The 15,045-nt window shown below is 58.4% G+C and overlaps 2 protein-coding genes across 2 annotated transcripts in view; both read left to right on the plus strand.

Annotated features, from left to right (window-relative positions):
* LOC140717075 (A disintegrin and metalloproteinase with thrombospondin motifs 5-like) overlaps positions 1-5,385 on the plus strand; it is a 55,076-nt gene extending 49,691 nt beyond the window's left edge. Inside the window, exon 6 of the mRNA XM_073030254.1 lies at positions 5,273-5,385. Within this exon, the coding sequence (XP_072886355.1) occupies positions 5,273-5,276 (4 nt within the window). The 3' untranslated portion in view covers positions 5,277-5,385. The remainder of the gene's footprint in view (positions 1-5,272) is intronic.
* A 659-nt stretch (positions 5,386-6,044) lies between these two features.
* Positions 6,045-7,377, plus strand: LOC140717076 (uncharacterized). Its single transcript, XM_073030256.1, has one exon. The coding sequence runs from the start codon at positions 6,045-6,047 to the stop codon at positions 7,350-7,352; it is 1,308 nt and encodes a 435-aa protein (XP_072886357.1). The 3' UTR covers positions 7,353-7,377.
* Positions 7,378-15,045: the final 7,668 nt, after the last annotated feature.

A 15,045-nucleotide genomic window follows, 5' to 3' on the forward strand; every position in this document is an offset into this window, starting at 1 on the left:
TCGGTCCGGAGTCTCTCCTCTCTCCCCCAACTCGGTCCAGACTCTCTCCTCTCTCCCCACAACTCGGTTTGGTCTCTCTCCTCTCACCCCACAACTCGGTCCAGACTCTCTCCTCTCTCCCCGCAACTCAGTACGTACTTTCTCCCGGCATCTCGGTCCGGACTCTCTCCCTGCAACTCGGTCCGGACTCACTCCTCTCTCCCCACAACTCGGACCGGACTCTCTACTCTCTCCCCGCAACTCGGTCCGGACTGTCTCCTCTGTCCCCGCAACTGTGTCTGGACTCTCTCCTCTCTCTCCGCAACTCGGTCCAGACTCTCTCCTCTCTCCCCCAACTCGGTCCGGACTGTCTCCTCTCTCCCCGCAACTGTGTCTGGACTCTCTCCTCTCTCTCCGCAACTCGGTCCAGACTCTCTCCTCTCTCCCCCAACTCAGTCCGGACTGTCTCCTCTCTCCCCCAACTCAGTCCGGACTGTCTCCTCTCTCCCCCAACTCGGTCCGGACTCACTCCTCTCTCCCTGCAACTCGGTCCGGACTGTCTCCTCTCTCCCAGCAACTGTGTCTGGACTCTCTCCTCTCTCTCCGCAACTCGGTCCAGACTCCCTCCTCTCTTTCCCCAACTCTGTCCAGACTCTCTCCTCTCTCCCCCAACTCGGTCCAGACTCTCTCCTCTCTCCCCGCAACTCGGTCCGTACTCTCTCCTCTCTCCCCGCAACTCGGTCTGGACTGTCTCCCCACAACTCGGTCCGGACTCGCTCCTCTCTCCCCCAACTCGGTTCGGACTGTCTCCTCTCTCCCCGCAACTCGGTCCGGACTCTCTCCTCTCTCCCCGCAACTCGGTCCGGACTCTCTCCTCTCTCCCCCCAACTCGGTCCGGACTCTCTCCTCTCTCCCCGCAACTCGGTCCGGACCGTCTCCTCTCTCCCCGCATCTCGGTCCGGACTCTCTCCCCTCTCCCCGCAACTCGGTCCGGACTCTCTCCCCTCTCCCCGCAACTCGGTCCGGACTGTCTCCTCTCTCCCCGCAACTCGGTCCGGACTCTCTCCTCTCTCCCCGCAACTCGGTCCGGACTCTCTCCTCTCTCCCCCAACTCGGTCCAAACTCTCTCCTCTCTCCCCCAACTCGGTCCGGACTCTCTACTCTCTCCCCCAACTCAGTCCAGACTCTCTCCTCTCTCCCCGCAACTCGGTCCGGACTCTCTCCTCTCACCCCGCAAATCGGTCCAGACTTTCTCCTCTCTCCCCCCAACTCGGTCCGAACTCTCTCCTCTCTCCCCGCAACTCGGTCCATTCTCTCTCCTCTCTCCCCGCAACTCGGTCCAGACTCTCTCCTCTCTCCCCCCAACTCGGTCCAGACTCTCTGCTCTCTCCCCCAACTCGGTCCAGACTCTCTCCTCTCTCCCCCAACTCGGTCCAGACTCTCTCCTCTCTCCCCCCAACTCGGTCCGGACTCTCTCCTCGCTCCCCGCAACTGTGTCCGGACTCTCTCCTCTCTCCCCGCAACTCGGTCCGGCCTCTCTCCTCTCTCTCCGCAAACTCGGTCCAGACACTCTCCTCTCTCCCCGAAACTCGGTCCGGACTCTCTCCTCACTCCCCGCATCTCGGTCCAGAATGTCTGCTCTCTCCCCCAACTCGGTCCAGACTCTCTCCCCGCAACTCGGTGCGGACTGTCTCCTCTCTCCCCGCAACTCGGTCCGGACTCTCTCCTCTCTCCCCCAACTTGGTTCGGACTCTCTCCTCTCTCCCCCAACTCGGTCCGGACTGTCTCCTCTCTCCCCGCAACTCGGTCCGGACTCTCTCCTCTCTCCCTGCAACTCGGTCCAGACTCTCTCCTCTCTCCCCCAACTCGGTCCGGACTCTCTCCTCTCTCCCCCAACTCGGTCCGGACTGTCTCCTCGCAACTCAGTCCGGACTGTCTCCTCGCATCTCGGTCCGGACTTTCTCCCCGCAACTCGGTCCAGACTCTCTCCTCTCTCCCCGCAACTCAGTCCAGACTCTCTCCTCTCTCCCCGCAACTCGGTCCGGAGTCTCTCCTCTCTCCCCCAACTCGGTCCAGACTCTCTCCTCTCTCCCCACAACTCGGTTTGGTCTCTCTCCTCTCACCCCACAACTCGGTCCAGACTCTCTCCTCTCTCCCCGCAACTCAGTACGTACTTTCTCCCGGCAACTCGGTCCGGACTCTCTCCCTGCAACTCGGTCCGGACTCACTCCTCTCTCCCCACAACTCGGACCGGACTCTCTACTCTCTCCCCGCAACTCGGTCCGGACTGTCTCCTCTGTCCCCGCAACTGTGTCTGGACTCTCTCCTCTCTCTCCGCAACTCGGTCCAGACTCTCTCCTCTCTCCCCCAACTCGGTCCGGACTGTCTCCTCTCTCCCCGCAACTGTGTCTGGACTCTCTCCTCTCTCTCCGCAACTCGGTCCAGACTCTCTCCTCTCTCCCCCAACTCAGTCCGGACTGTCTCCTCTCTCCCCCAACTCAGTCCGGACTGTCTCCTCTCTCCCCCAACTCGGTCCGGACTCACTCCTCTCTCCCCGCAACTCGGTCCGGACTGTCTCCTCTCTCCCAGCAACTGTGTCTGGACTCTCTCCTCTCTCTCCGCAACTCGGTCCAGACTCCCTCCTCTCTTTCCCCAACTCTGTCCAGACTCTCTCCTCTCTCCCCCAACTCGGTCCAGACTCTCTCCTCTCTCCCCGCAACTCGGTCCGTACTCTCTCCTCTCTCCCCGCAACTCGGTCTGGACTGTCTCCCCACAACTCGGTCCGGACTCGCTCCTCTCTCCCCCAACTCGGTTCGGACTGTCTCCTCTCTCCCCGCAACTCGGTCCGGACTCTCTCCTCTCTCCCCGCAACTCGGTCCAGACTCTCTCCTCTCTCCCCCAACTCGGTCCAGACTCTCTCCTCTCTCCCGGCAACTCGGTCCAGACTCTCTCCTCTCTCCCCGCAACTCGGTCCGGACTCTCTCCCCTCTCCCCGCAACTCGGTCCGGACTCTCTCCCCTCTCCCCACAACTCGGTCCGGACTGTCTCCTCTCTGCCCGCAACTCGGTCCGGACTGTCTCCTCTCTCCCGGCAACTCGGTCCGGACAGTCTCCTCTCTCCCCGCAACTCGGTCCGGACTCTCTCCTCTCTCCCCGCAACTCGGTCCGGACTGTCTCCCCGCAACTCGGTCCGGACTCTCTCCTCTCTCCCCGCAACTCGGTCCGGACTCTCTCCTCTCTCCCCGCAACTCGGTCCGGACTCTCTCCTCTCTCCCCGCAACTCGGTCCGGACTCTCTCCTCTCTCCCCGCAACTCGGTCCGGACTCTCTCCTCTCTCCCCGCAACTCGGTCCGGACTCTCTCCTCTCTCCCCGCAACTCGGTCCGGACTCTCTCCTCTCTCCCCGCAACTCGGTCCGGACTCTCTCCTCTCTCCCCGCAACTCGGTCCGGACTCTCTCCTCTCTCCCCGCAACTCGGTCCGGACTCTCTCCTCTCTCCCCGCATCTCGATCCGGAATGTCTGCTCTCTCCCCCAACTCGGTCCAGACTCTCTCCCCGCAACTGTGTCCGGACTCTCTCCTCTCTCCCCGCAACTCGGTCTGGACTCTCTCCTCTCTCCCGGCAACTCGGTCCGGACTCTCTCCTCTCTCCCCGCAACTCGGTCCGGATTCTCTCCACTCTCCCTGCAACTCTCTCCGGACTCTTTCCTCTCTCCCCATTACTCGGTCTAGACTGTCTCCTCTCTCCCCGCAACTCGGTCCGGACTCTCTCCTCTCTCCCCGCAACTCGGTCCAGACTCTCTCCTCTCTCCCCTCAACTTGGTCCGGTCTCTCTCCTCTCTCCCCGCAATTCGGTCCGGACTCTCTCCTCTCTCCCCCAGCTCGGTCCGATCTTTCTCCTCTCTCCCCGCAACTCGGTCCGGACTCTCTCCTCTCTCCCCCAACTCGGTCCGGACTGTCTCCTCTCTCCCCGCAACTCGGTCCGGACTGTCTCCTCTCTCCCAGAAACTCGGTCCGGACTCTCTCCTCTCTCCCCACAACTCGGTCCGGACTGTCTCCCCGCATCTCGGTCTAGACTGTCTCCTCTCTCCCCGCAACTCGGTCCAGACTGTCTCTTCTCTCCCCGCAACTCGGTCCGGACTCTCTCCTCTCTCCCCACAACTCGGTCCGGACTGTCTCCCCGCATCTCGGTCTAGACTGTGTCCTCTCTGCCCGCAACTCGGTCCGGACTGTCTCCTCTCTCCCCGCAACTCAGTCCAGACTGTCTCCTCTCTCCCCGCATCTCGGTCCGGACTCTCCTCTCTCCCCACAACTCGGTCCAGACTGTCTCCTCTCTCCCCGCAACTCAGTCCAGACTGTCTCCTCTCTCCCCACAACTCGGTCCGGACTGTCTCCCCGCATCTCGGTCTAGACTGTCTCCTCTCTCCCCGCAACTCGGTCCGGACTGTCTCCTTTCTCCCCGCATCTCGGTCCGGACTCTCTCCTCTCTCCCCGCAACTCGGTCCGGACTGTCTCCTCTCTCCCCGCAACTCGGACCGGACTGTCTCCTCTCTCCCCGCATCTCGGTCCGGACTCTCTCCTCTCTCCCCGCAACTTGGTCCAGACAGTCTCCTCTCTCCCCGCAACTCGTTCCGGACTCTCTACTCTCTCCCCAGAACTCGGTCCGGACTCTCTCCTCTCTCCCCGCAACTCGGTCCGGACTGTCTCCTCTCTCCCCGCAACTCGGTCCGGACTCTCCTCTCTCCCCGCAACTCGGTCCAGACTGTCTCCTCTCCCCCCGCAACTCAGTCCAGACTGTCTCCTCTCTCCCCACAACTCGGTCCGGACTGTCTCCCCGCATCTCGGTCTAGACTGTCTCCTCTCTCCCCGCAACTCGGTCCGGACTGTCTCCTCTCTCCCCGCTTCTCGGTCCGGACTCTCTCCTCTCTCCCCGCAACTCGGTCCGGACTGTCTCCTCTCTCCCCGCAACTCGGTCCGGACCGTCTCCTCTCTCCCCGCATCTCGGTCCGGACTCTCTCCTCTCTCCCCGCAACTCGGTCCGGACCGTCTCCTCTCTCCCCGCATCTCGGTCCGGACTCTCTCCTCTCTCCCCGCAACTCGGTCCGGACTGTCTCCTCTCTCCCCGCATCTCGGTCCGGACTGTCTCCTCTCTCCCCGCAACTCCGTCCGGACTCTCTCCTCTCTCCCCGCAACTCGGTCCGGACTGTCTCCCCACTTCTCAATCCGGACTCTCTCCTCTCTCCCTGTAACTCAGTCCCTCAATTCCCTGCAAACTTATCTTTTGCACCTTTTATAGTTGAATGGCTTGCTTCCTACTTCAAAGCAAGCAGAACATTACCTAACACCCCAAATATGACTTTGCCAGCGTGTTGGACATTGGCGACATAATATACTACCTTCGGTACTCACACACTGACGGATGATGGCCAATGTTCCCATATCCTTTTCCGCCACCTTCCTGTTCAGGTGACCCTTGCTTGTTTGATTTGTTCTTTCGTGCCTTGTGACTGCACGATTAGCTCAGTTAAATTACTGTGGGGTGACCTTGTAGCAAAGTAGTTAGCAAAGCGCTTTGTAGTGCCGGCGTCCCAGTTTCAATTCCCACTACTGCCTGCAATGTGTTTGTACTCCCTCCCTGTGATCACATGGGTTTTCTCCTGGTGCTCCGATTTCCTCCCACAGTCCAAAGACATTTGGGTTAGTGAGTTACTTTGGTCATTGTAAATGGTTCCATGATTAGGTTGGAGTTGAACTGGGAATTGCTGGGTGCAGCTTGAAGGACCTGCTCTGTGCTGTATTTCAATGAAAAAAAATTAAACTGCATTTGCCATTCCTCAGCCCTGCTACACCATCAATCCAGATCCTGTTACATTTCCTGGTACTCCTCTACACTGTCAATAGATTACATCCTTCCTAAATGTTGTATTACTCTTACAAATGGCCATTCTTCCCCTTTGCGGTCTGTTACCTAGGTCTATGTGGAGAATATGGGGTGCGAGTGTCCCTGAGGGTGGGGAATGAAGTGGCACGAGTGGGTTGGGCCTGACCCTCTTTCTCCGTCCTGCAGGATGAACTACAGCGAGGTGGGGGTGATCCCACGGGGAGCAGCCAAACTGAAGGTGCATCAACAGCCCAGGAAGATCCCATTCCGATTGTCGGCCTGCCTGGTACTGCAGCGGGAGGATGGAAGCTTTGCGTTGAACGGTGGGGGATGGATCAGTGGTTTTCCCAGCCTGGTGGAGGCAGGTGGATTAGCACTGCACTACTCGGGCTGGAGCTCCCGCAGGGAAGTGCTACGGGCACTCACCCGTGCCCCACTGTCCGAGGAGCTGAGGCTGGCGGTGTACAACCTGGGCTCAAGGAGGGCAGTCCGCATCACCTACTCCTACTACCTACACAGGAGGATGATGCAGGGGGAGGAAGTGCGAGGGGTGGCAAGGGCTCCAGCAGGGAAACCCAGACCAGAACCCAACCCTGTCCTGAGACCACACCCCTCCCCTGTGTCCAGACTGCACACTACCCCTGTCTCCAAACCGGACACAAGCCCTGTCCCCAAACCAGACCCCACTTCTGTCCCCAGACCAGATGTGACCTCAGTCCCCAAACAGGACACCATTCCAGTCCCCAGACCAGACATCACTTCTGTCCCAAAACCAGACCCCACTTCTGTCCTCAAATGGGACACCATTCCAGTCCCCAGACCAGACATCACTTCTGTCCCAAAACCAGACCCCACTTCTGTCCTCAAATGGGACACCATTCCAGTCCCCAGACCAGACATCACTTCTGTCCCAAAACCAGACCCCACTTCTGTCCTCAAATGGGACACCATTCCAGTCCCCAGACCAGACATCACTTCTGTCCCAAAACCAGACCCCACTTCTGTCCTCAAATGGGACACCATTCCAGTCCCCAGACCAGACATCACTTCTGTCCCAAAACCAGACCCCACTTCTGTCCTCAAATGGGACACCATTCCAGTCCCCAGACCAGACATCACTTCTGACCCAAAAACAGAACGCATCTATGCTTCTAGCCAGCAGTCCACACTTTCCCCACAAGAACAACCCACCCCTATTCCTACAGGGGACCTCAGCTGCTTCCCAAGTCAGGAACCCACACCAGTCCCCACACAGGACGTCCGCGCTGTCCTCACTCTGGTTCCAGTTCCACTCCCCACAATGGGCCCCACCTCAGGAAGCTGGCAGACGGGATTCTGGCAGTTCTGCTCTGTGTCCTGCGGTGTGGGCTGGGTGTCGAGAAGGGTGGTCTGTACAGATAAAGCAGGGAGACAAGCGAAGGGTTGCAATCAGGAACAGAAACCACACAGCATGGCACTGTGTGTCAGGGGGAGCTGCAGCACGGGAAAAGGATAGACTCAGAGCTGCCTCTACACCGTCACATCACACACTCCCAGGATACGGGTCGGACACAGAGTGAAGCTCCCTCTACACCGTCACATCACACACCCCCAGGACACGGGTCAGACACAGAGTGAAACTCCCTCTACACCGTCCCATCACACACTCCCAGGACATGGGTCAGACACAGAGTGAAACTCCCTCTACACCGTCACATCACACACCCCCAGGACACGGGTCACACACAGAGTGAAACTCACTCTACACCGTCACATCACACACCCCCAGGACACAGGTCAGACACAGAGTGAAACTCCCTCTACACTGTCCCATCACACACCCCCAGGACACAGGTCACACACAGAGTGAAGCCCCTCTACATTGTCCCATCACACACCCCCAGGACACGGGTCACACACAGAGTGAAGCTCCCTCTACACTGTCCCCTCACACACTCCCAGGACACGGGTCAGACACAGAGTGAAACTTCCCCTAAACCGTCACATCACACACCCCCAGGACACGGGTCAGACACAGAGTGAAACTTCCCCTACACCGTCCCATCACACACTCCCAGGACACGGGTCACACACAGAGTGAAGCTCCCTCAACACCGTCACATCACACACTCCCAGAACATGGGTCACACAGAGTGAAACTCCCTCTACACTATCCCATCACACACTCCCAGGACACGGGTCACACACAGAGTGAAGATCCCTCTACACTGTCCCATCACACACCCCCAGGACATGGGTCAGACACAGAGTGAAACTCCCTCTACACCGTCACATCACACACCCACAGGACATGGGTCAGACACAGAGTGAAACTCCCTCTACACCGTCACATCACACACCCCCAGGACACGGGTCAGACACAGAGTGAAACTCCCTCTACACTGTCCCATCACACACCCCCAGGACACGGGTCACACACAGAGTGAAGCTCCCTCTACACTGTCCCATCACACACCGCCAGGACACGGGTCACACACAGAGTGAAGCTCCCTCTACACCGTCACATCACACACCCCCAGGACACGGGTCAGACACAGAGTGAAGCTCCCTCTACACTGTCCCATTACACACCCCCAGGACACGGGTCACACACAGAGTGAAGCTCCCTCTACACTGTCCCCTCACACACTCCCAGGACACGGGTCAGACACAGAGTGAAACTTCCCCTACACCGTCACATCACACACCCCCAGGACACGGGTCAGACACAGAGTGAAGCTGCCTCTACACTGTCACATCACACACCCCCAGGACACGGGTCAGATACAGAGTGAAACTCCCCCTACACTGTCCCATCACACACTCCCAGGACACGGGACACACACAGAGTGAAGCTCCCTCTACACTGTCCCATCACACACCCCCAGGACACGGGTCAGACACAGAGTGAAGCTCCCTCTACAATGTGCCATCACACACTCCCAGGACACGGGTCACACACAGAGTGAAGCTCCCTCTACACTGTCCCATCACACACCCCCAGGACACGGGTCAGACACAGAGTGAAACTTCCCCTACACCGTCACATCACACACCCCCAGGACACGGGTCACACACAGAGTGAAACTCCCTCTACACTGTCTCATCACACACCCCCAGGGCACGGGTCACACACAGAGTGACACTTCCCCTACACCGTCACATCACACACCCCCAGGACACGGGTCACACACAGAGTGAAACTCCCTCTACACTGTCACATCACACACCCCCAGGACACGGGTCACACACAGAGTGAAACTCCCTCTACACTGTCTCATCACACACCCCCAGGGCACGGGTCACACACAGAGTGAAACTCCCTCTACACTGTCTCATCACACACCCCCAGGGCACGGGTCAGACACAGAGTGAAGCTCCCTCTACACTGTCACATCACACACCCCCAGGACACGGGTCAGACACAGAGTGAAGCCGCCTCTACACTGTCACATCACACACCCCCAGGACACGGGTCACACACAGAGTGAAACTCCCTCTACACTGTCTCATCACACACCCCCAGGACACGGGTCACACACAGAGTAAAGCTCCCTCTACACTGTCCCATCACACACCCCCAGGTCACGGGTCAGACACAGAGTGAAACTCCCCCTACACTGTCCCATCACACACCCCCAGGACACGGGTCACACACAGAGTGAAGCTCCCTCTACACTGTCACATCACACACTCCCAGGTCACGGGTCAGACACAGAGTGAAACTCCCCCTACACTGTCCCATCACACACTCCCAGGACACGGGTCACACACAGAGTGAAGCTCCCTCTACATTGTCACATCACACACCCCCAGGACACGGGTCACACACAGAGTGAAACTCCCTCTACACTGTCCCATCACACACCCCCAGGACACGGGTCAGACACAGAGTGAAGCTCCCTCTACACTGTCCCATCACACACTCCCAGGACACGGGTCACACACAGAGTGAAGCTCCCTCTACACTGTCCCATCACACACCCCCAGGACACGGGTCAGACACAGAGTGAAACTTCCCCTACACCGTCACATCACACACCCTCAGGACACGGGTCACACACAGAGTGAAACTCCCTCTACACTGTCTCATCACACACCCCCAGGGCACGGGTCACACACAGAGTGACACTTCCCCTACACCGTCACATCACACACCCCCAGGACACGGGTCACACACAGAGTGAAACTCCCTCTACACTGTCACATCACACACCCCCAGGACACGGGTCACACACAGAGTGAAACTCCCTCTACACTGTCTCATCACACACCCCCAGGGCACGGGTCAGACACAGAGTGAAGCTCCCTCTACACTGTCCCATCACACACCCCCAGGACACGGGTCAGACACAGAGTGAAGCTCCCTCTACACTGTCCCATCACACACTCCCAGGACACGGGTCACACACAGAGTGAAGCTCCCTCTACACTGTCCCATCACACACCCCCAGGACACGGGTCAGACACAGAGTGAAACTTCCCCTACACTGTCCCATCACACACCCCCAGGACACGGGTCACACACAGAGTGAAGCTCCCTCTACACTGTCACATCACACACTCCCAGGACACGGGTCACACACAGAGTGAAGCTCCCTCTACACTGTCACATCACACACCCCCAGGACACGGGTCACACACAGAGTGAAACTCCCTCTACACTGTCTCATCACACACCCCCAGGGCACGGGTCACACACAGAGTGAAGCTCTCTCTACACTGTCCCATCACACACCCCCAGGACACGGGTCAGACACAGAGTGAAACTTCCCCTACACCGTCACATCACACACCCCCAGGACACGGGTCACACACAGAGTGAAACGCCCTCTACACTGTCTCATCACACACCCCCAGGGCACGGGTCACACACAGAGTGACACTTCCCCTACACCGTCACATCACACACCCCCAGGACACGGGTCACACACAGAGTGAAACTCCCTCTACACTGTCACATCACACACCCCCAGGACACGGGTCACACACAGAGTGAAACTCCCTCTACACTGTCCCATCACACGCCCCCAGGGCACGGGTCACACACAGAGTGAAACTCCCTCTACACTGTCTCATCACACACCCCCAGGGCACGGGTCAGACACAGAGTGAAGCTCCCTCTACACTGTCACATCACACACCCCCAGGACACGGGTCAGACACAGAGTGAAGCCGCCTCTACACTGTCACATCACACACCCCCAGGACACGGGTCACACACAGAGTGAAACTCCCTCTACACTGTCTCATCACACACCCCCAGGACACGGGTCACACACAGAGTAAAGCTCCCTCTACACTGTCCCATCACACACCCCCAGGTCACGGGTCAGACACAGAGTGAAACTCCCCCTACACTGTCCCATCACACACCCCCAGGACACGGGTCACACACAGAGTGAAGCTCCCTCTACACTGTCACATCACACACTCCCAGGTCACGGGTCAGACACAGAGTGAAACTCCCCCTACACTGTCCCATCACACACTCCCAGGACACGGGTCACACACAGAGTGAAGCTCCCTCTACATTGTCACATCACACACCCCCAGGACACGGGTCACACACAGAGTGAAACTCCCTCTACACTGTCCCATCACACACCCCCAGGACACGGGTCAGACACAGAGTGAAGCTCCCTCTACACTGTCCCATCACACACTCCCAGGACACGGGTCACACACAGAGTGAAGCTCCCTCTACACTGTCCCATCACACACCCCCAGGACACGGGTCAGACACAGAGTGAAACTTCCCCTACACCGTCACATCACACACCCTCAGGACACGGGTCACACACAGAGTGAAACTCCCTCTACACTGTCTCATCACACACCCCCAGGGCACGGGTCACACACAGAGTGACACTTCCCCTACACCGTCACATCACACACCCCCAGGACACGGGTCACACACAGAGTGAAACTCCCTCTACACTGTCACATCACACACCCCCAGGACACGGGTCACACACAGAGTGAAACTCCCTCTACACTGTCTCATCACACACCCCCAGGGCACGGGTCACACACAGAGTGAAGCTCCCTCTACACTGTCCCATCACACACCCCCAGGACACGGGTCAGACACAGAGTGAAGCTCCCTCTACACTGTCCCATCACACACTCCCAGGACACGGGTCACACACAGAGTGAAGCTCCCTCTACACTGTCCCATCACACACCCCCAGGACACGGGTCAGACACAGAGTGAAACTTCCCCTACACTGTCCCATCACACACCCCCAGGACACGGGTCACACACAGAGTGAAGCTCCCTCTACACTGTCACATCACACACTCCCAGGACACGGGTCACACACAGAGTGAAGCTCCCTCTACACTGTCACATCACACACCCCCAGGACACGGGTCACACACAGAGTGAAACTCCCTCTACACTGTCTCATCACACACCCCCAGGGCACGGGTCACACACAGAGTGAAGCTCCCTCTACACTGTCCCATCACACACCCCCAGGACACGGGTCAGACACAGAGTGAAGCTCCCTCTACACTGTCCCATCACACACTCCCAGGACACGGGTCACACACAGAGTGAAGCTCCCTCTACACTGTCCCATCACACACCCCCAGGACACGGGTCAGACACAGAGTGAAACTTCCCCTACACCGTCACATCACACACCCCCAGGACACGGGTCACACACAGAGTGAAACTCCCTCTACACTGTCACATCACACACCCCCAGGACACGGGTCACACACAGAGTGAAGCTCCCTCTACACTGTCACATCACACACACCCAGGACACGGGTCAGACACAGAGAGAAACTCCATCTACACTGTCCCATCACACACTCCCAGGACACGGGTCACACACAGAGTGAAGCTCCCTCTACACCGTCACATCACACACCCCCAGGACACGGGTCAGACACAGAGTGACACTTCCCCTACACCGTCACATCACACACCCCCAGGACACGGGTCACACACAGAGTGAAGCTCCCTCTACACCGTCACATCACACACCCCCAGGACATGGGTCAGACACAGAGTGAAGCTCCCTCTACACCGTCACATCACACACGCCCAGGACACGGGTCAGACACAGAGTGAAACTCCCTCTACACTGTCCCATCACACATCCCCAGGACACGGGTCACACACAGAGTGAAGCTCCCTCTACACTGTCCCATCACACGCCCCCAGGACACGGGTCAGACACAGAGTGAAACTCCCTCTACACCGTCACATCACACACCCCCAGGACATGGGTCAGACACAGAGTGAAACTCCCTCTACACCGTCCCATCACACACCCCCAGGACATGGGTCAGACACAGAGTGAAGCTCCCTCTACACCGTCACATCACACACCCCCAGGACACGGGTCAGACACAGAGTGAAGCTCCCTCTACACCGTCCCATCACACACCCCCAGGACACGGGTCACACACAGAGTGAAGCTCCCTCTACACTGTCCCCTCACACACTCCCAGGACACGGGTCAGACACAGAGTGAAACTTCCCCTACACCGTCACATCACACACCCCCAGGACACGGGTCACACACAGAGTGAAACTCCCTCTACACTGTCACATCACACACCCCCAGGACACTGGTCAGACACAGAGTGAAGCTGCCTCTACACTGTCACATCACACACCCCCAGGACACGGGTCAGATACAGAGTGAAACTCCCCCTACACTGTCCCATCACACACTCCCAAGACACTGGTCAGACACAGAGTGAAGCTCCCTCTACACTGTCCCATCACACACCCCCAGGACACGGGTCAGACACAGAGTGAAGCTCCCTCTACACTGTCCCATCACACACTCCCAGGACACGGGTCACACACAGAGTGAAGCTCCCTCTACACTGTCCCATCACACACCCCCAGGACACGGGTCAGACACAGAGTGAAACTTCCCCTACACCGTCACATCACACACCCCCAGGACACGGGTCACACACAGAGTGAAACTCCCTCTACACTGTCTCATCACACACCCCCAGGGCACGGGTCACACACAGAGTGAAACTTCCCCTACACCGTCACATCACACACCCCCAGGACACGGGTCACACACAGAGTGAAACTCCCTCTACACTGTCACATCACACACCCCCAGGACACGGGTCAGACACAGAGTGAAGCTGCCTCTACACTGTCACATCACACACCCCCAGGACACGGGTCACACACAGAGTGAAGCTCCCTCTACACTGTCACATCACACACCCCCAGGGCACGGGTCAGACACAGAGTGAAACTCCCTCTACACTGTCTCATCACACACCCCCAGGGCACGGGTCACACACAGAGTGACACTTCCCCTACACCGTCACATCACACACCCCCAGGACACGGGTCACACACAGAGTGAAACTCCCTCTACACTGTCACATCACACACCCCCAGGACACGGGTCACACACAGAGTGAAACTCCCTCTACACTGTCACATCACACACCCCCAGGGCACGGGTCACACACAGAGTGAAACTCCCTCTACACTGTCACATCACACACCCCCAGGACACGGGTCAGACACAGAGTGAAGCTGCCTCTACACTGTCACATCACACACCCCCAGGACACGGGTCACACACAGAGTGAAACTCCCTCTACACTGTCTCATCACACACCCCCAGGACACGGGTCACACACAGAGTGAAGCTCCCTCTACACTGTCCCATCACACACCCCCAGGTCACGGGTCAGACACAGAGTGAAACTCCCCCTACACTGTCCCATCACGCACTCCCAGGACACGGGTCACACACAGAGTGAATCTCCCTCTACACTGTCACATCACACACCCCCAGGACACGGGTCACACACAGAGTGAAACTCCCTCTACACTGTCTCATCACACACCCCCAGGGCACGGGTCACAAACAGAGTGAAGCTCCCTCTACACTGTCCCATCACACACCCCCAGGACACGGGTCAGACACAGAGTGAAGCTCCCTCTACACTGTCCCATCACACACTCCCAGGACATGGGTCACACACAGAGTGAAGCTCCCTCTACACTGTCCCATCACACAACCCCAGGACACGGGTCAGACACGGAGTGAAACTTCCCCTACACCGTCACATCACACACCCCCAGGACACGGGTCACACACAGAGTGAAACTCCCTCTACACTGTCTCATCACACACCCCCAGGGCACGGGTCACACACAGAGTGACACTTCCCCTACACCGTCACATCACACACCCCCA

This window comes from Hemitrygon akajei, chromosome 27 (assembly GCF_048418815.1).
Source record: "Hemitrygon akajei chromosome 27, sHemAka1.3, whole genome shotgun sequence".
In the NCBI taxonomy this organism is placed as follows: Eukaryota; Metazoa; Chordata; class Chondrichthyes; order Myliobatiformes; family Dasyatidae; genus Hemitrygon; species Hemitrygon akajei.

Coding starts and splice junctions, on each gene's coding strand:
- LOC140717076 (XM_073030256.1), top strand. CDS start 6,045: ATGAACTACAGCGAGGTGGGGGTGATCCCACGGGGAGCAGCCAAACTG.